Below are 25491 nucleotides of genomic sequence, written 5' to 3'. Positions count from 1 at the left end.
GAACATGGTAATACCCAACATGTAGTCAAAAAGTTCTGTTTGGACAAATGGCCAGGTTGTAACGGAAGGAGCAATATCTGAATTTTGAAACACAAATTTGGCTGAAGGAGACGGCGGGCACAATGTCGCATTTGCAGGGCCCCTAAGGTGCCTAAACAACAGCAGAAGCCCCCTACAACTGACCCCATTTTGGAAACAACACCCCTCAAGGATTTTATCCAGGGGTATAGTGAGCATTTTGAACCTACAGGTACTACACAGAATTTGATACCATTAGGTTGTCTTTTTGAAAACGTTCATTTTTTTCACAAAAATCTTGCTTTAGTTCAAAATTTTTCACTTTTGCAAGAGGGAACACCAAAAAGTGGACTCTACAGTTTGTTACCCACTTTCTTACAAGCACGGTGATACCCAACATGCAGATAAAAAGTTCTGTTTGGACAAACGGCGGAGCTGGGAGCGATATATTAGATCATATCAGAGGAGAAATTACTTTTAAACAGTACTTTACTTTTTTTTTTTTAACGTGATTGTTGTTATTCGGTGAATAATGGCGATCATGTGACGGGGGACCAGAAAAACCGGCCCTGATCGTGTTCTCCAGGATCTCAGCTACCCCTGAGTTTTTCTGACGCTGGGGGCGCTATTACTTATTTCTCAGCGCCGTTAAAAAGCAGCGCTGAGGAATAGGGCCCCTTAACTTCCGCCGTTAAAAGGCGTATCGGCGGTTGTTAAGAGGTTAAAACATTAAATACCAAAAAGAGACAAAAACCACAGCGTCAAAAAGGCGATAAAAACACATGTAACCTAATTTACATAATTGGTGCAGAAAATCTGGAACATCAAAAAAATCATCTTGGGAACGTAGCCTTAATAAGACCATACTCGTGATACAAGATTAGTAAATGCAAGAAAAATATCTGTTGTACCTCAAATGGTATCAATAAAAACGTCAGCCAAGCGAGCAAAAAAACAGCAAAAAACAAGGCAAGTCATTGATGGAAAAATAAAAAAGTTATGGGCCTCAGAAAATAGCGACATTAATATTTTTCATTGCAAAGTTCAAACGTTTTTTAAGTCAATAAAGTATTGAAAACCCCCCTCTACTACTGTAGTATCCGGGTAATCGCTGCGGCCTGGAGAAACGTGACCAGGGCAGTGTTCTCCCACACTGAACGCCGGAAAGGCAAAAAACAATTATAGAATTGCATTATTTCCTATACTTTTATGTATATCCCCCATTTTTCAGTACAGTCTATGATGAAGTGAATGTCGTCATTCTAAACTCCTTCTCCGACAGGACACAAGCCTCGGACGGCTATAGGAACGGAAAAAATAACAAAGGTTTGAGATCTTGGAAGTTATAAATGAAATCATAAAACCAAAAATAGCCTAGGTCCTGCAGGGGTTAAACAGCAGGCAGTGCTGCTCTGTGCTCACAGCAGGGACCCTGCACACAGTCACCCCGCTCGGCCACGCAGAGGGCACTGTCGGCTGCACAGCACCAAGAGCTCACACGCATGCGCACAAGCTCCTGATCCGCCCAGTGACGTCAGCTGCTGTCACGTTATACAGCCAGGCCCTAACTATGCGCATTGCGCATGCTCCGTGGCCTTGCTAGTGACGCTTGTATTATCCCCGGGTGAAAGATGGCTGACCCACGAGTGAGGCAAATAAAGATCAAGACCGGCGTGGTGAAGCGGTGAGTGGAGCGGGCTGGAGCGTTAGTGACGCTGAGTCCTTAATACCGCACTGACGCTGATATAACGTGCCAGTCAGCTTCATGGCTGCAGCACACGTGACAGAGGAGCCCCCTGTTCTGTAGTAATGGCTGTCATACACACATATCTGCCGCACGTTACTGGCCGGTGATCATTAATTTCTACCAGTGGCGCCCCAGGCGTAACCTGGGTACCTAAAGTGATGCCATGTGACGAGACTCCTGACTAACTGCCATTGTTACCCATAGCAACCAATCACAGCGCGGCTTCTTTGCTGCAGTCTACATTTGAAAGTATAAAATCTCTGCTGTAATTGGCTACTGTGGGAGGCAATCACAGTACAACTCTTATTCTGCAGAGGTAGAAAACTGTAGTAATTGGCCACTCTGGGGAATCAATCACAGCACAGCTCTTATTCTTCAGGGGTAGAAAACAGAATGAAAGCTGTGCTGTGATTGGTTGCTATGGGCAGATTTGATTTTACATTTACCTTATGTTTTTTTCTTAAGAATTTGTGCCCTTCACTGCTGCTGGGTGGCCTTGTCCCCTTTTACTGACATATAAAGCAGTTGTGAACAGTAAATGGGTGATGACAGAGCTTCCTGTATGTGAGGTTCATGGCGTATACATGGCTCGGCCTGTTTTCAGGGTGGATACGCTGATCGTTGTCCGCCATATATGAAGATCAAGCCCTGTTTCATGAAGACCAGTGATGTTCACCCTGGTCCTGATGAGGGGCTGTGCTGGAGTCAGAGGCACCTGATTCATTAAGAGACGAATGTAAAGTGTTGTGCTCCAGTTGGGGACAGGAGTAATATCTGTGACAAAAGGAACATCACATCTCACCATTAGTTAGACAAGTAGGTGTCGCCACGCCCACTTGCACCCCTGTTCTGCCCCAGCTCCACCCATTTTGGCAGCTTTGCTTTCAAAGCACCAAAAACCACAAATTTTTGATCAACTTCGCATAAAAAAATTTGCGACTTTTCAAAGTAATTTACAACAGATTTCTGATGTAAACGCTTTATGAATAGGGACCAAAGTGATCCTGGCAAGTCTTATCCACACATTGCATAAAGATCCACGGGGAAATTTACGCACGGTGAAATCTGCAGCAAATCTGTAAGTTACTCGTATTTATTGTTATGTCCTGTGTGGGTGCACACACGTTCAGCCTTAATATGACTGCATTGTCTTTAAAGAAGTTGTCCACTACTTGGACAACTCCTTGTCATCCCCTACACTTGGCCCCGATAAAATAAAAAAGCTTATACTCCCCTCCCGCGTTAGCGCCGATCCCACGGTGTCAGCACTCGCCCTCCCCAGGGCTCCCGTGCTGTTGTTGTGACTCATGACTCCGGTGCCCAATCAGTGCTGGCGTCACTGTCTCCGCCTCCTGTCAAATTGAACATGAAGAGGAAGTCAGAGATCAGCTGCAGCCCAGACTTCCTCTTCATGATCAATTCGACAGGAGGTGGGGACAGTGACGCCAGCACTGATTGGGCATCGGAGTCATGTGTCACAACAAAAGCTCAGGAGCCCCCGGACCGCGAGTGCCGACACCGCTGGAACGGCACGGGAGGAGAGTATAAACTTTTTTATTTTATCGGGACCAAACATTTAGATCAAGAAGTGGTTGTTTTAGTAGTGAACAACCCCTTTAAAGGCCCCATAGACCTTAAAATCGGTCTTACCCTTTCATACCCTTTGATTTCGGCAGGATCAGCCAACCATCTGATGTGTATGGCAGCCTCTCGACTTTCCCCTGACAGATGATATTGATGTATGCAAGTATCCGGTCTATTGAATGCCGCTGTCGAATCCTTTTGTTTACTGCTGAGATAAGCCTTTACCAGAGGAGTTTAGCAGCACCTCTCTCATAGGGTATGTGCCAACTGAGCCCCAAACTCACCAAAGTGATTACTCCAGAACTCTGGAGTAAATAATTGTGAAAAGTCGCAAAACTTTTTGCGTCTTTTCATGCCAGCTTCACACAACTCTGGAAAAATGGTTGGAGCTGGGGCAGGATGCCACAGCTCATCTACTTTATGCCATGGCGTTCCTTATGCCAAAACTCTTACTCCAGTCCCTGAGCGCGGCGCATGAAGACACAACCCACTTGTCAAACGCTCCTTCATTAAAAGGTGCATTCCTCTTAATGAGCCAGGAGCGTCTGACTCCAGTACGCTCCCTCATCAAGACCAGCCTGCCATTTTGAGACAGGAAAAATATATCTTTGTACCGTGTTAGCCAGTGTAGTAAATGGAAGGTCAGCTCATCCACTAAATGGATCTGGAGGCACGGAGCAAGTTGGTTCGGAAGCAGGTAAATGTGAGGAGGGAAGTATGACTCCAGCTTCCATGGACATCCATTAATATCCAAAAATCTTTATTGTAGAAAAAAATCAATTTAAAAGTAGTTGCAGCTACAACACTCTGGTTGAATAAGAAACGCGTTTCAGATGTAGGTGTCCTTAATCCCGTGTTAGCTGGTAGATAGGAAAAATATTAACATTTGAGAGTTCTCAGTGGTTGATAGCTTTTAATGGCTAACTGAAAAGATGGTAGTGTAGCACCCCGAGGACTCGGCTGCTACAGGGGTATTGCACCTCGAACCAGAGGTGCGGTATTCCACTCCCGGGTAAGGATGGAGTGTGGAACGGGGCTCAGTTAGCTGCATACACTACACTCACCCCATTTCCGGGGGACAGATCAACGGTACTCCCACCAGATAGATGTGCAGGTACGACAGCGTCTGTCCCTGGCTGGAGTGGGGAGGGGGGAGGAATATCCCAGTGGTGTAGGAGCAGACAGGGGAGGGACTCTGGGCATAGGTAGGAGCCCATTGGGTGCTGGTCACCTGGGCTCGGGTGTCAGAAGGGAGTATAAAAGGTGGGCACCATGATAGAACGGAAGAGAGGTGCAGAGGAGTGCAGTCTGAGAGAGTTCAGCCAGAGAGGGCTGACAGGGAGCTGTGGCTCAGCCCGGGCCCAGCTCCAGAGCCAGGCCTGAAGTGGAGGCCTGAAGCAGAGAGAGAGAGAGAGAGAGAGATAGAAGTAAGAGGAAGAAGGAACATAAAAACCAGGAAAGGCCCAGAGACGCAAGAAAAGAGGGAACCCTAAGATCCCACGGAATAACGGGTGAAGGGTTGGCAGAACAGGGTACCGGATCCCAAACTGGTGGAGGCCAATTATCCTTAGCCAGGAACCGGAGGTCGTGGTCAAGTCTTGGCGCGACCCCTCACCATATCCACCAGGAAGGCATACCGTATAGGGTCAGGGAAACCGGGAAAGGCTTCGCCACCAGAAGGCCCGAGGGAGCCGGACAAAGGTGGGTCCCTGGTGGGGACAGCCAGTAGGAAGGAAGAGAGGGGAGCTCTGGACCACGCTCTGGAATTGCCTGGGAGTTGGCCGAGTCCCTGACCTGGTGGACGCAGCATGACTTGGGCGGTCTTGACTGCGCACAAGGGACCTGATAAAGAACTGTGAGTAAAGCATTGAAAACTGCAGCTGTACGTCTCACTGATTCCTTGTCGCATTAGCACTATAAGGACGGGGACTACTATAACATCACTGTGATGAACCTGTAGCCGCCATCTTGGTAATGATAAATCATATCCAGGGATGGCCACACTTCAGCAGCCCCCACCCTTGGGACCTTCTGTTAAAACGTCAACTAGATAGTTTCCCCCCATCCAGGCTCCTGTAAGATAAGAAGCCCCGGGGCCTACTTAACACTTGAATGCTAGGAGCTTCAAAGACTTCGAGAGGAAACACAGCCAGCAGGGGGGGGGTGCTTCGTCTATCTGTACCTGACCATTTGTCCCATAGGACTAGTTTCTTTGTCTGTCACAAGCATGGAGGCATAAGATATAGAAACATGAAAAGTACACGCATGTTGCGTGGGATGGGCCAATAAAAAAATATCACGGCGTCCCGGAGCCATTGCGCACACAAGCCTCCGCGGTAGACGTTTGTACGTGCTCTGGAAGCCAAGATATAGCGCTGAGCCATTCCTGAGGACCGTATGGTATCATAATTGATATCAAAAGGTCGGTTACGGCGGCCCGAATCCATGGGAACCCCTGGGGGTATCCTGAGACCTTCCCAGAAGAAGTTATTGGGTTCCTTAGAATTTGGGCTTCTGATCGAAGTTAGACCTGAGGGTGGAGACTGAGCCAGCTGACCTCACCAGCAGTGGGCGGGACGGGGCAGGTAAGATAGCAGGACAGACAAGAGACAAGGCAGTCTTGACCCAAGAGTGGGGTGCTGAACATCTGAGCACCAGCTGAGGCCACCAAGGGGAGGAGCAGTTTGACCATGCGGTGGTAGGCCTCAGCCTGTAACAAAGAACCGTGCCTGCGACCGCAGAATCCTCTCCCTGCGTCACAAGAGAATCAAGAAACCGAAATCTGCAGCAAATCTGTAAGTTACTCGTATTTATTGTTATGTCCTGTGTGGGTGCACACACGTTCAGCCTTAATATGACTGCATTGTCTTTAAAGAAGTTGTCCACTACTTGGACAACTCCTTGTCATCCCCTACACTTGGCCCCGATAAAATAAAAAAGCTTATACTCCCCTCCCGCGTTAGCGCCGATCCCACGGTGTCAGCACTCGCCCTCCCCAGGGCTCCCGTGCTGTTGTTGTGACTCATGACTCCGGTGCCCAATCAGTGCTGGCGTCACTGTCTCCGCCTCCTGTCAAATTGAACATGAAGAGGAAGTCAGAGATCAGCTGCAGCCCAGACTTCCTCTTCATGATCAATTCGACAGGAGGTGGGGACAGTGACGCCAGCACTGATTGGGCATCGGAGTCATGTGTCACAACAAAAGCTCAGGAGCCCCCGGACCGCGAGTGCCGACACCGCTGGAACGGCACGGGAGGAGAGTATAAACTTTTTTATTTTATCGGGACCAAACATTTAGATCAAGAAGTGGTTGTTTTAGTAGTGAACAACCCCTTTAAAGGCCCCATAGACCTTAAAATCGGTCTTACCCTTTCATACCCTTTGATTTCGGCAGGATCAGCCAACCATCTGATGTGTATGGCAGCCTCTCGACTTTCCCCTGACAGATGATATTGATGTATGCAAGTATCCGGTCTATTGAATGCCGCTGTCGAATCCTTTTGTTTACTGCTGAGATAAGCCTTTACCAGAGGAGTTTAGCAGCACCTCTCTCATAGGGTATGTGCCAACTGAGCCCCAAACTCACCAAAGTGATTACTCCAGAACTCTGGAGTAAATAATTGTGAAAAGTCGCAAAACTTTTTGCGTCTTTTCATGCCAGCTTCACACAACTCTGGAAAAATGGTTGGAGCTGGGGCAGGATGCCACAGCTCATCTACTTTATGCCATGGCGTTCCTTATGCCAAAACTCTTACTCCAGTCCCTGAGCGCGGCGCATGAAGACACAACCCACTTGTCAAACGCTCCTTCATTAAAAGGTGCATTCCTCTTAATGAGCCAGGAGCGTCTGACTCCAGTACGCTCCCTCATCAAGACCAGCCTGCCATTTTGAGACAGGAAAAATATATCTTTGTACCGTGTTAGCCAGTGTAGTAAATGGAAGGTCAGCTCATCCACTAAATGGATCTGGAGGCACGGAGCAAGTTGGTTCGGAAGCAGGTAAATGTGAGGAGGGAAGTATGACTCCAGCTTCCATGGACATCCATTAATATCCAAAAATCTTTATTGTAGAAAAAAATCAATTTAAAAGTAGTTGCAGCTACAACACTCTGGTTGAATAAGAAACGCGTTTCAGATGTAGGTGTCCTTAATCCCGTGTTAGCTGGTAGATAGGAAAAATATTAACATTTGAGAGTTCTCAGTGGTTGATAGCTTTTAATGGCTAACTGAAAAGATGGTAGTGTAGCACCCCGAGGACTCGGCTGCTACAGGGGTATTGCACCTCGAACCAGAGGTGCGGTATTCCACTCCCGGGTAAGGATGGAGTGTGGAACGGGGCTCAGTTAGCTGCATACACTACACTCACCCCATTTCCGGGGGACAGATCAACGGTACTCCCACCAGATAGATGTGCAGGTACGACAGCGTCTGTCCCTGGCTGGAGTGGGGAGGGGGGAGGAATATCCCAGTGGTGTAGGAGCAGACAGGGGAGGGACTCTGGGCATAGGTAGGAGCCCATTGGGTGCTGGTCACCTGGGCTCGGGTGTCAGAAGGGAGTATAAAAGGTGGGCACCATGATAGAACGGAAGAGAGGTGCAGAGGAGTGCAGTCTGAGAGAGTTCAGCCAGAGAGGGCTGACAGGGAGCTGTGGCTCAGCCCGGGCCCAGCTCCAGAGCCAGGCCTGAAGTGGAGGCCTGAAGCAGAGAGAGAGAGAGAGAGAGAGAGAGAAGTAAGAGGAAGAAGGAACATAAAAACCAGGAAAGGCCCAGAGACGCAAGAAAAGAGGGAACCCTAAGATCCCACGGAATAACGGGTGAAGGGTTGGCAGAACAGGGTACCGGATCCCAAACTGGTGGAGGCCAATTATCCTTAGCCAGGAACCGGAGGTCGTGGTCAAGTCTTGGCGCGACCCCTCACCATATCCACCAGGAAGGCATACCGTATAGGGTCAGGGAAACCGGGAAAGGCTTCGCCACCAGAAGGCCCGAGGGAGCCGGACAAAGGTGGGTCCCTGGTGGGGACAGCCAGTAGGAAGGAAGAGAGGGGAGCTCTGGACCACGCTCTGGAATTGCCTGGGAGTTGGCCGAGTCCCTGACCTGGTGGACGCAGCATGACTTGGGCGGTCTTGACTGCGCACAAGGGACCTGATAAAGAACTGTGAGTAAAGCATTGAAAACTGCAGCTGTACGTCTCACTGATTCCTTGTCGCATTAGCACTATAAGGACGGGGACTACTATAACATCACTGTGATGAACCTGTAGCCGCCATCTTGGTAATGATAAATCATATCCAGGGATGGCCACACTTCAGCAGCCCCCACCCTTGGGACCTTCTGTTAAAACGTCAACTAGATAGTTTCCCCCCATCCAGGCTCCTGTAAGATAAGAAGCCCCGGGGCCTACTTAACACTTGAATGCTAGGAGCTTCAAAGACTTCGAGAGGAAACACAGCCAGCAGGGGGGGGTGCTTCGTCTATCTGTACCTGACCATTTGTCCCATAGGACTAGTTTCTTTGTCTGTCACAAGCATGGAGGCATAAGATATAGAAACATGAAAAGTACACGCATGTTGCGTGGGATGGGCCAATAAAAAAATATCACGGCGTCCCGGAGCCATTGCGCACACAAGCCTCCGCGGTAGACGTTTGTACGTGCTCTGGAAGCCAAGATATAGCGCTGAGCCATTCCTGAGGACCGTATGGTATCATAATTGATATCAAAAGGTCGGTTACGGCGGCCCGAATCCATGGGAACCCCTGGGGGTATCCTGAGACCTTCCCAGAAGAAGTTATTGGGTTCCTTAGAATTTGGGCTTCTGATCGAAGTTAGACCTGAGGGTGGAGACTGAGCCAGCTGACCTCACCAGCAGTGGGCGGGACGGGGCAGGTAAGATAGCAGGACAGACAAGAGACAAGGCAGTCTTGACCCAAGAGTGGGGTGCTGAACATCTGAGCACCAGCTGAGGCCACCAAGGGGAGGAGCAGTTTGACCATGCGGTGGTAGGCCTCAGCCTGTAACAAAGAACCGTGCCTGCGACCGCAGAATCCTCTCCCTGCGTCACAAGAGAATCAAGAAACCGGTAACTGATATGCTGTGGTGATTCTGTGTGTTGTATTCCATTGTTGTATAGTTTAGCCTGACCTTATACCTGTGTATATTTAGTTGTATATCGTGTATCTAGTGTATTATTATAATCAATTACCTCAAGTAATTGTGGGCCTGCCTTTTATTCTGCATAACGAACGCACGTCCGTGTGAGCTCGGCTCAAGCCAAAAACGCTACCCAGGGTTGGTTCCTGACCCGATATAGGCCCATTCACGGACTGGGCGTATATCTAAAATAGGGACTGGTGGCAGCATACCAACTGGGGATTGGGGAAGGCTGGTAGTGACGGTCGGAGGTTCAGATATATATATTCCTGGCGCGGCCAAGGAAGATATATATACCACCCTCACTACAGAGGGCCCCGATACCCAGTAGGTTACAGGACAGTCTCTCTGGCGACCGCTTATCCTAGGTGCAGTTCCTTGACTGACCTGAGGCTAAGAGGGCGCTAGCGAGTTGTGCTGTGTAGTGACGTTACGGTTTAGTGACGTTGAAGGGGAACACTCTACCGTGTTCCCTGCGCTGGTTGCAGCTTCCTGGCACTACTTTCTCTAGGTGCAGTACCTTGACTGACCTGAGAGGTAAGGGGGCGCCAGAGAGCTGCACCCACCGGCCGGCTTTCATCACATTGGTGGCAGCGGTGGGATTGCAGAATAATAGTGTTGTGGGACCCCTACTCCCAGGCACTAAAGACTGCCAGTGGTAACTTCCACTGCTGGAGTCTTAAGGTCAGCCCAACGTTAGACGGTCAGGCTAAAAGTATAACAAGGTGTGTGCAAACTCAGGGTTGCAGCGGTGTCTGTTACCAAGATGGCAGACGGCACCAGGAGCAAGACCCTGCAGGAGGCTAATGCTACGGTCCGTGTGGCAGGAGGGGAGGACATTGTTACTCATGGCGAGGAGGAGTCCAGCCCGGGCACCTCAGGGAGCCAGTCCCCAGTATACGGTCCCGCAGTGGGCTGCCCACCACCTACCCAGCCCAGCCTGTCCAGATCACAAGCCCTTTTACAAGCGGCTATGGCAAGTCTCCAGTCTCATGGCGATGCCGTCTACAAAACCCTCCTGGCAGCATCAGAGAAGGCAGCGGAGGAGGAGCGCGAAGCTGCGGAGCGGGCTGCGGAGCGTGAAGCTGCAGAGCGCCGGGAGGCTGCGGAGCGTGAAGCTGCAGAGCGCCGGGAGGCTGCGGAGCGTGCAGAGTGAGCTGCGGAGCGCCAGCACCAACTGGACCTGGCCCAGCGGGGGCTTCCGCTAGAGCAACCAACCCATCAGGAGACCAAGTCGTCCAAAGTCCGAGCTGAGGACTTCCCTCTACTGGAGAAGGATGGGGACCTGGACTCCTTCCTGGTGGCATTTGAACGGACCTGTCTTCAGCACCATCTGGCCCGGGATCAGTGGGCCAGATACCTGACCCCCCGTTTGAGGGGTAAGTCTCTGGATGCCTTTGCTGGACTTACCTGCCGGGGAGGTACAGAACTACGACTGCATCAAGCGGGCCCTGATCCGGCAGTACAACCTCACTCCCGAGTCGTACCGCCAGAAGTTCCGGAGCCTGCTGCGTGGCCCCAAGGACACCTGGACCGATCATATGCGGGCGCTGTTGAGAGCCGCAGAGCACTGGACCTCGGGTCTAGCGCTTACTACCCGCCAGGAGGTCCAGGAACTGTTCGTCACGGAGCAGTTCTTGTGGAACTGCCCAGAGGACCTCCGACAGTTCCTCCGTGACCGAAAACCAACAGGGGCTTCTGCTACAGCCGCCCTGGCAGACGAGTATGCCAATAACAGGGCGCCTGAGCTGAAGAAGTCTGCCAGCAGCACCTGGAGAGGGGGTAAGCCCAGTCATGCCCCTGTTTCCCCGGCCCCTAGAACACAAGGGGTGTATCCCCCTGTTGCCCTCTCCAGGCAAGGACCAGACGTAAGACGTTGTCATCTATGCAACAAACCAGGACACTTTAGGGCTGAGTGTCCCCAGCGCCAAAAGACCCCATCCCAGTCCCAGAGAGCACCCAATGTTTTGTGTGTGGGAGGGGGTGGTGGTAGGTCCCTGGACAACATCCAACCCGTCACCATAGGCCGTTCTGCGGTCATGGGACTGCGGGACACTGGCGCTGAACGAACACTGGTACGGCCTGAGGTGGTGTCCCCCCAGGACTTGGTACCAGGAAAGACTCTTTCCGTCTCCGGGGTTGGAGGCGTGGAGCCGGCACTTCCCGTTGCCATGGTGTATTTGGACTGGGGTGCCGGGAGGGGGATGCGGGAGGTGGGAGTAACGCCAAATATTCCCGCAAATGTTTTATTAGGGACCGACTTGGGGCGTCTAGTATCGCAGTATGTACCCTCTGAACCCCCAAGTTCGGCCCCCCAAGAGTGTATTGATTTGTCTGCTGCTAATGCCAACCATGTTGTATGTAGTGTGCGTCCTGCTGAGGAGGAGGGAGTGAAACCTGAGGGTAACACCTGCACAGACACAACACAAACAGGGTTAGTGAAAGCAGGTGGGGAGTGTGGGGATGCCCGCAGAGGTGCTCAGCCGGCGTGCCGTGACCTCTTGTCCTCCGGTGAGGGAGGGGGCGGGCAGGATTCTGTAGAGGGAAGCTCAGGGATGGAGAGGGGGGCAGCTACCGGCAGTGTAGGGCTCCCAGGGGTATCCAGGCTGCTGAGTATAGGCCCACTGCAGGGGGAGGAACAGGCCATGGGGGGTGGGGGTGTCCCAGGAGAGGAGCCGCCAGGTAAGACCCCAGGGCAGGAGTTCCCCACATCCGAGATGTCCAAAGGCCTAGGAAGCCTGCCTGATCGGGCGGCTTGGTCAGAAACAGAGGGGAAGCAGGCACTACCCACGGTCACAGCGGTCATAGCCGCTGTCACCAGGAGTGTGAGCGCCGGAGCCCAAGGAGCCTTGCAGAGGTCCGACGGCTTCCCCACTTCTGACCAAGTGTCTGCCGGGTCAGACAGCGGCCAGGTGACATGCCCGGAGGGGCTGACGGAGGATGTGGCAGTTTCGTCGATTCTGGCCACATCAAGTCAGGAATTTCAGGCTGCGTTGGAAGCAGACGACAGCCTGAAAGCTCTCAAGGAACAGGCGGCACAGCCTCCCATGGAGTCAGACTGCGAGCGGGTGGTCTGGGACCAGGGACGGCTGTACCGGGTAACGGTCCAGCAGGGTTCACCGGAGGCGTGGCCCAGGGACCGACAGTTAGTGGTACCCTATCCGTTCAGGGCGGAATTGTTGCGGATCGCACACGAGATTCCGATGGCCGGACACCTAGGGATCGCTAAAACCAAGGCCAGGATAGCTCAGCATTTCTACTGGCCTGGGATGGGAGCCGCGGTGGGTGCCTACTGCCGTTCGTGTGACACCTGTCAGAGGGTGGGGAAGGCGGGGCCGCGCCCCAAAGCCCCACTGGTAACTCTGCCAATCATCGAAGAGCCTTTCTCGAGGGTTGCTGTGGATCTTATTGGACCTCTGTCCACTCCCAGCCACTCCGGGAAATGCTTCATACTCACGGTAGTGGACTATGCCACCCGGTACCCGGAAGCGGTAGCTTTGTCGTCCATTCGGGCCGACAAGGTGGCTACCGCCTTACTGGAGATCTTCTCCAGAGTGGGTTTCCCCCAAGAAATGCTCACCGACCGAGGGACCCAGTTCATGTCGCGGCTGATGGAGTACCTCTGTAAGCAAATGCAGGTGCAACATCTGGTGGCCAGCCCGTATCACCCACAGACTAATGGCCTGTGTGAGCGGTTCAATGGCACCTTAAAGCAGATGCTTAAGATGTTGGTCGACTCCCACGGGAGAGACTGGGAGCGTTACCTCCCACACCTCCTATTTGCTTACCGGGAGGTTCCGCAGGCCTCAACGGGGTTCTCCCCCTTTGAGCTCCTGTACGGGCGACGGGTACGGGGCCCCCCTGGCTCTGGTGAAGGAAGCATGGGAAGGGGATTTGGCCACCCCCGAGGTGTCGGTCATCGAGTATGTCGTGCGCCACCGGGACAGGATGATGGCCTTGGCAAAGCTGGTGCAGGACAATATGGCCCAGGCCGACCAGAAGCGGTGGTACGACCAGAATGCTTGTGAGAGGACCTACCAGGTGGGTCAAAAGGTGTGGGTACTGGTCCCCGTACCACAGAACAAGCTTCAGGCAGCCTGGGAAGGTCCCTACTTCGTGCACCAGAAACTCAACGCCGTCACCTATCTGGTCACCCTGGATCACGCCCGTGGAAGGAGGAAGGCCTTCCACGTGAACATGATGAAGGCTCATCATGAGCGGGAAGCGACTGCCCACCCAGTGTGCAACCTTCCCGAGGAAGGAGAGGTAGAAACCCTCCTGGATCTGCTCACCCAAGCCAAGGCGGGTGGGTCCATCGAGGATGTGGGGGTTGGCCACCAGCTCACGGAGGACCAACGGTCCCAGCTGGGGACCACCCTGCACCCCTTCCGGGGGCTGTTCAGCAGCCTGCCCGGAAGGACTGAGATGGCTGTCCACGACGTGGACACTGGCGATCACCCGCCGATCCGGCGTTCAGCATATCGGGTCTCTTTCGAGGTGCAGGGAAACATGCGCCAAGAGATAGACGAGATGCTGAAGCTGGGGGTGATCCAGGCATCCAGCAGCGCGTGGGCCTCGCCTGTAGTCCTCGTACCAAAGAAGGACCGAACTACACGGTTCTGCGTGGACTACCGGGGGCTCAACGCTGTAACGGCCACCGATGCGTTCCCCATACCACGCATCGATGACCTGCTCGATCGGATGGCCGGGGCTAAGTACCTGACCATCATGGATCTGAGCCGGGGGTACTGGCAGATTCCTCTGACCCCCGCGGCAAGGGAACGCTCTGCCTTTATCACCCCTTTTGGACTGTACGAGTCCACAGTGATGCCATTCGGCATGAAGAATGCCCCTGCCACTTTTCAGCGGATGGTCAATACGCTGCTTGAGGGACTTGAAGGGTACGCGGCTGCGTACTTGGACGATATTGCAGTCTTCAGTCCCACTTGGGAGGATCACCTAGAGCACCTGCGGCAGGTGCTCGGTCGGATCCACCGGGCAGGCTTGACCATCAAGCCGGAAAAGTGCCAGCTGGGCATGAGTGAGGTCCTCTACCTGGGTCACCGGGTAGGCGGGGGGGTTCTGAAGCCAGAACCGGGGAAAGTGGATGCCATCGCATCCTGGCCCACTCCTAGGACCAAAAAGCAGGTGATGTCCTTCTTGGGGACCGCCGGGTACTATAGGAGGTTCGTCCCACACTATAGCACCCTGGCCAAGCCCCTGACGGACCTCACCAAGAAGAAGCTGCCCGTCGCAGTCGACTGGACAGTCGCCTGCGAGACAGCTTTCGGGGCACTCAAGGCCGCCCTAAGTAGCTCCCCTGTACTGCAAGCTGCCGACTTCGACCGGCCGTTTGTGGTACAGACCGACGCCAGTGACTTTGGCCTCGGTGCTGTGCTAAGTCAGGTCAACACGACAGGCCAGGAACATCCTGTCTTGTACCTGAGCAGGAAGCTACTGCCCCGGCAGGTGGCTTACTCCACGGTGGAAAAAGAATGCCTGGCAATTGTATGGGCCCTGCAGCGTCTGCAGCCCTACTTGTACGGGAGCCATTTCACCGTGGAGACGGACCACAACCCCCTCAGCTGGTTACACACGGTCTCTGGGTCGAATGGCAGGTTGCTACGCTGGAGCCTCGCTCTCCAGCAGTACCACTTCTCCATTCGCCCCAGAAGAGGCCGTGACCACGGTAACGCTGACGGGTTATCCCGGCAAGGGGAGGGTGCAGAAGGACGCACGGGGGAACACAGGAATGTGCTACCCCCTCGCGCCCTCGTATAGGGGGAGGTGTGATGAACCTGTAGCCGCCATCTTGGTAATGATAAATCATATCCAGGGATGGCCACACTTCAGCAGCCCCCACCCTTGGGACCTTCTGTTAAAACGTCAACTAGATAGTTTCCCCCCATCCAGGCTCCTGTAAGATAAGAAGCCCCGGGGCCTACTTAACACTTGAATGCTAGGAGCTTCAAAGACTTCGAGAGGAAACACAGCCAGCAGGGGGGGGGTGCTTCGTCTATCTGTACCTGACCATTTGTCCCATAGGACTAGTTTCTCTGTCTGTCACAAGCATGGAGGCATAAGATATAGAAACATGAAAAGTACACGCATGTTGCGTGGGATGGGCCAATAAAAAAATATCACGGCGTCCCGGAGCCATTGCGCACACAAGCCTCCGCGGTAGACGTTTGTACGTGCTCTGGAAGCCAAGATATAGCGCTGAGCCATTCCTGAGGACCGTATGGTATCATAATTGATATCAAAAGGTCGGTTACGGCGGCCCGAATCCATGGGAACCCCTGGGGGTATCCTGAGACCTTCCCAGAAGAAGTTATTGGGTTCCTTAGAATTTGGGCTTCTGATCGAAGTTAGACCTGAGGGTGGAGACTGAGCCAGCTGACCTCACCAGCAGTGGGCGGGACGGGGCAGGTAAGATAGCAGGACAGACAAGAGACAAGGCAGTCTTGACCCAAGAGTGGGGTGCTGAACATCTGAGCACCAGCTGAGGCCACCAAGGGGAGGAGCAGTTTGACCATGCGGTGGTAGGCCTCAGCCTGTAACAAAGAACCGTGCCTGCGACCGCAGAATCCTCTCCCTGCGTCACAAGAGAATCAAGAAACCGGTAACTGATATGCTGTGGTGATTCTGTGTGTTGTATTCCATTGTTGTATAGTTTAGCCTGACCTTATACCTGTGTATATTTAGTTGTATATCGTGTATCTAGTGTATTATTATAATCAATTACCTCAAGTAATTGTGGGCCTGCCTTTTATTCTGCATAACGAACGCACGTCCGTGTGAGCTCGGCTCAAGCCAAAAACGCTACCCAGGGTTGGTTCCTGACCCGATATAGGCCCATTCACGGACTGGGCGTATATCTAAAATAGGGACTGGTGGCAGCATACCAACTGGGGATTGGGGAAGGCTGGTAGTGACGGTCGGAGGTTCAGATATATATATTCCTGGCGCGGCCAAGGAAGATATATATACCACCCTCACTACAGAGGGCCCCGATACCCAGTAGGTTACAGGACAGTCTCTCTGGCGACCGCTTATCCTAGGTGCAGTTCCTTGACTGACCTGAGGCTAAGAGGGCGCTAGCGAGTTGTGCTGTGTAGTGACGTTACGGTTTAGTGACGTTGAAGGGGAACACTCTACCGTGTTCCCTGCGCTGGTTGCAGCTTCCTGGCACTACTTTCTCTAGGTGCAGTACCTTGACTGACCTGAGAGGTAAGGGGGCGCCAGAGAGCTGCACCCACCGGCCGGCTTTCATCACAATCACTACCATCATCCCCTCTTTGCCTGCTGCCCTGGGGCCATACCCCTCCCGTTGGGGGTTATACTATCCACGCTGCACACCCGTACCACCGGCCTCAGCGGTCTGCCCTGCAGCGGCGGCTTCATAGCCGCAATCAACGGGTGGCGTAGTCGAACAATATAACATCTTATTCTAAGTTCTGCCACTTGGTTTGACACCCTGGGCACGGACCGGGTCACCGCCACGAGGACTACTACCCCTATCAGATCCGGCTCCGGGTATTCCCCGCATGCGCAACGCTGCACAACATGGCCCAGGGGGTGCGTCAGTAGCAAACTGCAAGCTTTCGAGACTACTCGGGTCTCTTCATCAGGTATTGTTTCCAGTCACTTTCATTCTTCTGTACTTGAGGTCAGAAGAAGTTGCTGCTGCCTGACCGATACTTCACCATTAGCTAGGTAATGTGTATGGTCCGCTCTAGGTTGAATTCACATGACCGTATTTCCCAGGACTATTGAGTTCATAATCCAAGGTTTCAACTCTTTCCTCTCTTTTTTTTTCACACTGCGACTCCTTTTATGAATGTCCAATTAGTAATAAATTTACTGTAGTAATATATTAACAGCGATGTATCAGTGTTTTTATGTTTTTTAACGCCTTAGTTTGATAGGACATAATATGTTTGCATTAATACTTTGCGTCTTGTCTAAATTCCTACAAATGTTAATAAATCAACCAATATTAAAGAAGCCCCCAGCATTTTATTCCTTAATCCTAATCTAAATACTTCTATAATTTAGTGTATGAAATACTCACTGATTGCCGTCTTCCCAGTTTCCAGTGCAGAACTGGTCCTCTGCTTTCTGATCTTCTGTGTTCTTTATGGACAAATCTATCACCTATTCCAGCCTATGTGTTCACAGGTCTGTGGACTTTTGCAGACTGAGAGGTTTGTGCCAAAACACGGAGACATGTCCTATATTGATCTGAGTGTATGGGTCCACTATAAAATCGGGTGTCACTCGGATGCCATCTATGTGCTGTTTTTTTGTTTGAAAGAAGCTTGAGAAAGATTCTAATAAATAAATCTGACACAAAGTGACACATGGACCCAACACTGATGAGAATGGGATCCAAAGCACTGATGGAAATCAGTCTGTCTTTTGTGTCCGAGAAAAATCGCTGACGCCTGAATGAGGCTCAGGTCTGAGACTCCAGAATGCTCCTCCATAGACTAACATTGCGAAAGTGACTTCCAGGCCACTCGCATCCTTGTGTGATCCGGATAGTCTAATTTCATTTCACATGGTCTAGAACAGTGGTCCCCAACCTTTCTGACCTTGTGAGCCACATTCGACTGTGAGAGAGGGTCGCGAGCCACATCAAGCTCCTGCCCCCTAATCCCGGTAAAATGACAGCCAAAGCTTTTCCACAGAAACCACCCCGAAGAAGAATACCAAGATCCAGAGGTTCCCACAATCAGGACTGTGGAGTCGGTAAGTCAAACCTCCGACTACACGACTCTGACTCCTTCATACATGGCTCATGTTCAAGTGATAAATTTACTGTAGCACAGATTCATCTCAGCTAAAAGTCTAGACCCTTAGATCAGGAATAGGACAGACATTTATAGAACATTTCATAACTTATTCTTATGAAAAAAAATGATCCCTCACAAACTGCATTGAACTACTGTACCCAATTTATTATATACACTGCTCAAAAAAATAAAGGGAACACTCAAATAACACATCCTAGATCTGAGTGAATGAAATATTCTCATTGAATACTTTGTTCTGTACAAAGTTGAATGTGCTGACAACAAAATCACACAAAAATCATCAATGGAAATCAAATTTATTAACTAATGGAGGCCTGGATTTGGAGTCACCCCCAAAATTAAAGTGGAAAAACGCACTACAGGCTGATCCAACTTTGATGTAATGTCCTTTAAAACAAGTCAAAATGAGTCTCAGTATTGTGTGTATGACCTCCCTACAACGCCTGGGCATGCTCCTGATGAGGTTGCGGATGGTCTCCTGTGGGATCTCCTCCCAGACCTGGACTAAAGCATCCCCCAACTCATGGACAGTCTGTGGTGCAACGTGACATTGGTGGATGGAGCGAGACATGATGTCCCATGGAACCCAGGGCCAATTGCACCAGCATATGGTCTCACAAGGGGTCTGAGGATCTCATCTTGGTACCTAATGGCAGTCAGGCTACCTCTGGCGAGCACATGGAGGGATGTGCGGCCCTCCAAAGAAATGCCACCCCACACCATTATTGACCCACTGCCAAACTGTGAGCACAAACCCCCTCTGTGGACGGCCCCTCATACCACCCTCATGGAGTCGGTTTCTAACAGTTTGTGCAGACACATGCACATTTGTGGCCTGTTGGAGGTCATTTTGCAGGGCTCTGGCAGTGCTCCTCCTGTTCCTCCTTGCTCAAAGGCGAAGGTAGCGGTCCTGCTGCTGGGTTGTTGCCCTCCTATGGCCCCCTCCACGTCTCCTGGTGTACTGGCCTGTCTCCTGGTAGCGCTTCCAGCCTCTGGACACTACACTTCCAGCCTCTGGACACTACGCTTCCAGACACAGCAAACCTTCTTGCCACACCTCGCATTGATGTGCCATCCTGGATGAGCTTCACTACCTGAGAAACTTCTGTGGGTTGTAGAGTCATATGCAGCACTGACTGAGCGTCTGGAGAGAAGGATTGATTGCCTCTCCAGTTCCCCTGATGAACCCTGGAGAGTACCAGGGAGAAACGCGTTGGGACGAGATATGAGGGATCATCAATGATAAGTGTTGCTCCCTGTCTATTTATATGATATCAGACTGTCTTTGCATTTGGGACATGATATAAGGGACGATCTATGATAAGTGCTAAATCCCTGTATTTTATGACATAGGATATTAGGAATTACTAATGATTTGTGTTATTTCTTTGATATCTATGAGATGTGACATAATGCATTACCAATGATAAATGCTATTCCTTACTAAATGATATTGAGATTGTTATAATGCATTTAGAATTGGTCATTTGTTTTGCTTGTATGTGTTATAGTCTCTATCACATTCTGGCTCTGACAACTTAGAACGACATAGAGCAGGATGCACATGTGATACCGGTCTGTGGGCATTACTTCTGGGGATTAGTCTCATATATAACAGAGCCTGCTTTATTAGCTTTGGTTATTTAGTATATGCTGGCTTGTGTATGAATGTAATAAACCAGCTATCTTGAGACAAATCTTACCTTCTAAATATTCCCAGGGCTATTATTATTGTCGCAATATATAGACTTGGGTCTCCTTAAATGCATATCTATGATGAATTGTCGGCTTCTTAATCTGTACGTTCACTTTTCTGTATCTTTTATTCACGATTGTGGTTTTTTAAATATAAAGATAGAGATTTACCAGGGATATTAGGGACACCGACGTTGAGCGGGGGCGCCACGGAGCAAAAATTAGGGTGCCAACCTCCGCTGTCAGGAAGGGAGAGAATTTAGGGACAAAATAGGGACAGATAGAGCCCGTAATCCTTCCTGACTGATGTGTGACTTATCCTTGTTCCCTGGCATTTTGTCTTGTTTTTGTGTTTGTTGTTATGGTGACTACTGAGTCCTTTTTAGCATATTCGAATAAAAGTTATATTTTAGGGGTCTAATCTTCTGTTGGTTGTCTAGTTTTGCAATTGGGCCCCGCTTATACATTCCTTGTTCAGGTGTTTAATCAGATTGTAGAGTCCGTGTCATGCTACCACGAGTGTGAAAGCACAACCAACATTCAAAAGTGACCAAAACATCAGCCAGAAAGCATTGGTACTGAGATGTGGTCTGTGGTCCCCACCTGCAGAACCACTCCTTTATTGAGGGTGTCTTGATAATTGCCAATAATCTCCGTCTATTCCATTTACACAACCGCATGTGAAATTGATTGTCAATCAGTGTTGCTTCCTAAGTGGACAGTGTGATTTCACAGAAGTTTGATTTACTTGGAGTTATATTCTGTTGTTTGTGTTCCCTTTATTTTTTTGAGCAGTGAATTTTAGAAGTCTGAGTTGGTCCATTTTATACCAACTCCTACTCCACAGCCACACATCCCAGCTTCAAGCACCTCCTCTGACAGGTAGTCTCATCCTGTCTCCAGCGTACCACACTCAAATCATCTCTAAGACCAGTACATGTGCATCCAGATCTGCTCTTCTGTGCAGGGCTACTCACAAAATTCACCATTTTAGATGTATTCTTTGTACCTTTTTGCTAGACCTGCAGCTAATGCACCAAGCTGGCAGACAGCCACGAGCCACAATTCATGGGCCCACGAGCCACATGTGACTCCCGAGCTACAGGTTGGGGACCCCTTGTCTAGAACACAATTGGAGCTTATCTGGAACACTGCGATCAGTATGTATCCACTTACATACAGATTTTAGAAGGGATTATGGAGCAAAATGCTGAGAAATTCTATAATAACAGATAATTTTATATTTTTTAAGCTGTAGTTGGTACACTAACAACCGAAAACTAAAAAAAGTATCCCTGCAAGGAGCGTATTTCCGGTTGCCCTAGGTGTGGTTTTGTCTGGCCAGAAGTACACCACACCCTGCTCCGTACAACAAGACCTTCAAAGTTGCCCCCAAATCATTTTTTTTATAGTAATAAACCTTGGTACCCTCCCCTTCACAGTGTAAGATTGTTACTCAGTCATGAGTATACACCGCGTGCAGAATTATTAGGCAAATGAGTATTTTGATCACATGATACTTTTTATACATGTTGTCCTACTCCAAGCTGCATAGGCTTTAGAGCCAACTACCAATTAAGTAAATCTGGTGATGTGCATCTCTGTAATGAGGAGGGGTGTTGACTAATGACCTCAACACCCTATATAAGGTGTGCTTCATTATTAGGCAACTTCCTTTCCTTTGGCAAAATGGGTCAGAAGAGAGATTTGACGGGCTCTGAAAAGTCCAAAATTGTGAGATGTCTTGCAGAGGGATGCAGCAGTCTTGAAATTTCCAAACTTTTGAAGCGTGATCACCGAACAATCAAGCGTTTCATGGCAAATAGCCAACTGGGTTGCAAGAAGCGTGTTGGCCAAAAAGGTGCAAAATAACTGCCCATGAATTGAGGAAAATCAAGCGTGAAGCTGCCAAGATGCCATTCGCCACCAGTTTTGCCATATTTCAGAGCTGCAACGTTACTGGAGAATCAAAAAGCACAAGGTGTGCGATACTCGGGGACATGGCCAAGGTAAGGAAGGCTGAAAAACGACCACCTTTAAACAAGAAACATAAGATATTTCTTGTCCCATTCTTGACGTTTTATCTTAAGACTGATTTTTCAAAGGTTTTATGGACTGATGAAATGAGTGACTCTTCATGGGCCAGAGGCTGGATCAGTAAAGGGCAGAGAGCTCCACTCCGACTCAGACGCCAGCAAGGTAGAGGTGGGGTACTGGTATGGGCTGGTATCATCAAAGATGAACTTGTGGGACCTTTTCGGGTTGAGGATGGAGTGAAGCTCAAGTCCCAGACCTACTGCCAGTTTCTGGAAAACAACTTCTTCAAGCAGTGGTACAGGAAGAAGTCGGTATCGTTCAAGAAAAAGATGATTTTCATGCAGGACAATGCTCCATCACATGCATCCAACTACTCCACAGCGTGGCTGGCCAGTAAAGGTCTAAAAGAAGAAAAAATTATGACATGGCCCCCTTGTTCACCTGATCTAAACCCCATAGAGAACCTGTGGTCCATCATAAAATGTGAGATCTACAGGGAGGGAAAACAGTACACCTCTCGGAACAGTGTCTGGGAGGCTGTGGTGGCTGCTGCACGCAATGTTGATCGAAAACAGATCAAGAAACTGGCAGAATCTATGGATGGAAGGCTGTTGAGTGTCATCATAAAGAAAGATGGCTATATTCATCACTAATTTTTTTTGTTTTTGCATGTCAAATGTTTATTTCTAAATTTTGTGCACTGATATTGGTTTACCTGGTGAAAATAAACAAGTGAGATGGGATTATATTTGGTTTTTATTAAGTTGCCTAATAATTCTGCACAGTAATAGTTACCTGCACAAACAGATATCCTCCTAAGATAGCCAAATCTAAAAAAAAAAAAACACTCCAACTTAATCATAAATATCCAAGCTTAATATTTTTGTCTTTTGGGTTGATTGAGAACATAGTTGTTGATCAATAATAAAAATAATCCTCTAAAATACAACTTGCCTAATAATTCTGCACACAGTGTAGGGCGTTATTGATAGTCATCAGAGACAAATGCTTACATTCTGGGTGAAAGGCCAAAGATATTATATAAAAGCAAATTTGGGCATCTGCATCACCTGGATTGTGTGCCGTTTACTACCTACAAACTTCTTATCTTCAGGATGTACTGCCAGGAGCCATCTGTCTCTGCCTTCTTTAACCCCTTTACCTCAGAAGGTGGTTTGCACGTTAATGACCAGACCAATTTTTACAAATCTGACCACTGTCACTTTATGAGGTAATAACTCAGGAACGCTTCAAATGATCCCGCTGATTCTGAGATTTTTTTCGTGACATATTGTACTTCATGATAGTGGTAAAATTTCTTCGATATGTCTTGCGTTTATTTGCGGAAAAAAATCGGAAATTTGGTGACAATTTAGCAATTTTCAAAATTTTAATTTTTATACCCTTAAGTCAGAGAGATATGTCACACAAAATAGTTAATAAATAACATTTCCCACATGTCTACTTTACATGAGCACAATTTTGGAACCAAATTTTTTATTTTTTTTTATTAGGGAGCTATAAGAGTTAAAGGTTGACCAGCGATTTCTCATTTTTACAACAAAATTTGCAAAACCATTTTTTTTTTTTTTTTAAAGGACCACTTCACATTTGAAGTGACTTTGAGGGGGGCATTTATGGCAGAAAATACCCAAAAAAGACGCCATTCTAAAAACTGCACCACTCAAGGTGCTCAAAACCACATTCAAGAAGTATATTAACCCTTCAGGTGCTTCACAGGTATTTTTGGAATGGGGAAGAAAAAAATTAACATTTAACTTTTTTTCACAAAAATGTTACTTTAGACCCCAATTTTTTTATTTTTGCAAGGGTATCAGGAAAAAATAGACCCCAAAATTTGTTGTGCAATTTCCCGTGCGCACTCAGATACCCCATACGTGAGGAAAAAACACTGTTTGGGCGCACGGCAGGGAAGGAGTGCCATTTGTCTTTTTGAATGTAAAATTTGCTTGAATAATTAGCGGACACCATATTGCGTTTGTAGAGCCCCTGATGTGCCTAAACAGTGGAAACCCGCACAAGTGACACCATTTTGGAAACTAGACCCCTCAGGGAACTTATCTAGATGTGTGGTGAGCACCTTGAACCCTCCGATGCTTCACAGACGTTTATAAGATGGAGCCGTGAAAATTAATTTTTTAACATTTTTCCCCACAAAAAGTTTTTTTCAGCCCCCAGTTTTGCATTTTCATAAGGGTAACAGGAGAAATTGCACCATACCATTTGTTGTGCAATTTCTCTTGAGTAAGCTGATACCCCATATGTGGGGGAAAACCACTGCTTGGGCGCACGGGCAAGGTTCGGAAGGGAAGGAGCACCATTTGACTTTTTGAATGAAAAATTTGCTTGAATAATTAGCGGATGTGCCTCTGATGTGCCTAAACAGTGGAAACCCCCCACAAATGACACCATTTTGGAAACTAGACCTCTCATGGAACTTATCTAGATGTGTGGTGAGCACCTTGAACCCCCAGGTGCTTCACAGAAGTTTAGAACATGAAGCCATGAAAATAAAAAAACTTAACTTTTTCCACAAAAATTATCTTTTAGACCCAATTTTTTTAGTTTCACAAGGGTAAGAGGAGAAAATGAAACCTAAAAACTGTTGTGCAATTTCTCCTAAGTACGCCAATACCCCATATGTGGGGAAAATACAGTTTGGGCGCACGGTAGAGTTCAGAAGGGAAGGAGCACTGTGTGACTTTTTGAATGTAAAATTGGCTGGAATCAAGAGCGGACGCCATGTCGCATTTCTTGAGCCCCCTGATAGTGGAAACCCGACACAATTGACTCCATTTTGGAAGCCAGACCCCTCAAGGATTTTATCAAGGGGTGTAGTGTACATTTTGAACACACAGGTACAACAGAATTTGGTAACATTAGGTCATCATATTGAATAAGTTGTCATAAGTCTTGAGCGCAAGTGCTCGCTACTTGAGTTTGCATCGGGTATGCACCATATATCGCGCGTGCTCGAGTCCCTGCCCCGCATGTTTCACGGTTGTTAGACAACCAAAAAGAAACATGTGGGTATCGCTCGTGCTTGGCAGGCAATCCCAGCAACTTTTTTTTTGGCCGCGAAGCATATGGGGCAGAGACTCGAGCATGTCACTCGAGCACCCACGATACATGGTGCATACCCGAGCACCCGATGCAAACTCAAGTAGCGAGCATTTGCGCTCAACACAAGTCGCCATCGTCATCTTTTTTTTTTCTTTTTTTTTTTTTTTTACTTTAGAAAAAATCCCAGACCTAACCCTAGAGTTTTTTTACACAGTTCCTCGTGCAGTAAAAGCGATTAGACGACTTTATTCTTTGGGTCGGTGCGATTACAGTGATGCCAGATTCATATCAGGTTTTTATGATTGACAGCTGTCACACACTAAAAGACTAGTTTTTGCATCGCCATATTCTGAGAGCT

At 49.1% G+C, this 25491-nt stretch overlaps 1 protein-coding gene across 1 annotated transcript in view; it reads left to right on the top strand.

Moving 5' to 3' along the window:
* The first annotated feature begins 1545 nt into the window (after window positions 1–1545).
* TBCA (tubulin folding cofactor A) overlaps window positions 1546–25491 on the top strand; it is a 59665-nt gene continuing 35719 nt past the window's right edge. Inside the window, exon 1 of the mRNA XM_073655050.1 lies at window positions 1546–1702. Coding sequence (XP_073511151.1) covers window positions 1650–1702 — 53 coding nt within the window. The 5' untranslated portion in view covers window positions 1546–1649. The remainder of the gene's footprint in view (window positions 1703–25491) is intronic.

The sequence above is a fragment of the Phyllobates terribilis genome, unplaced genomic scaffold, assembly GCF_046119375.1.
Source record: "Phyllobates terribilis strain yellow unplaced genomic scaffold, ASM4611937v1 Scaffold_1__5_contigs__length_1240528914, whole genome shotgun sequence".
Lineage (NCBI taxonomy): Eukaryota > Metazoa > Chordata > Amphibia > Anura > Dendrobatidae > Phyllobates > Phyllobates terribilis.
This window is presented reverse-complemented; position numbering and strand designations above follow the sequence as displayed.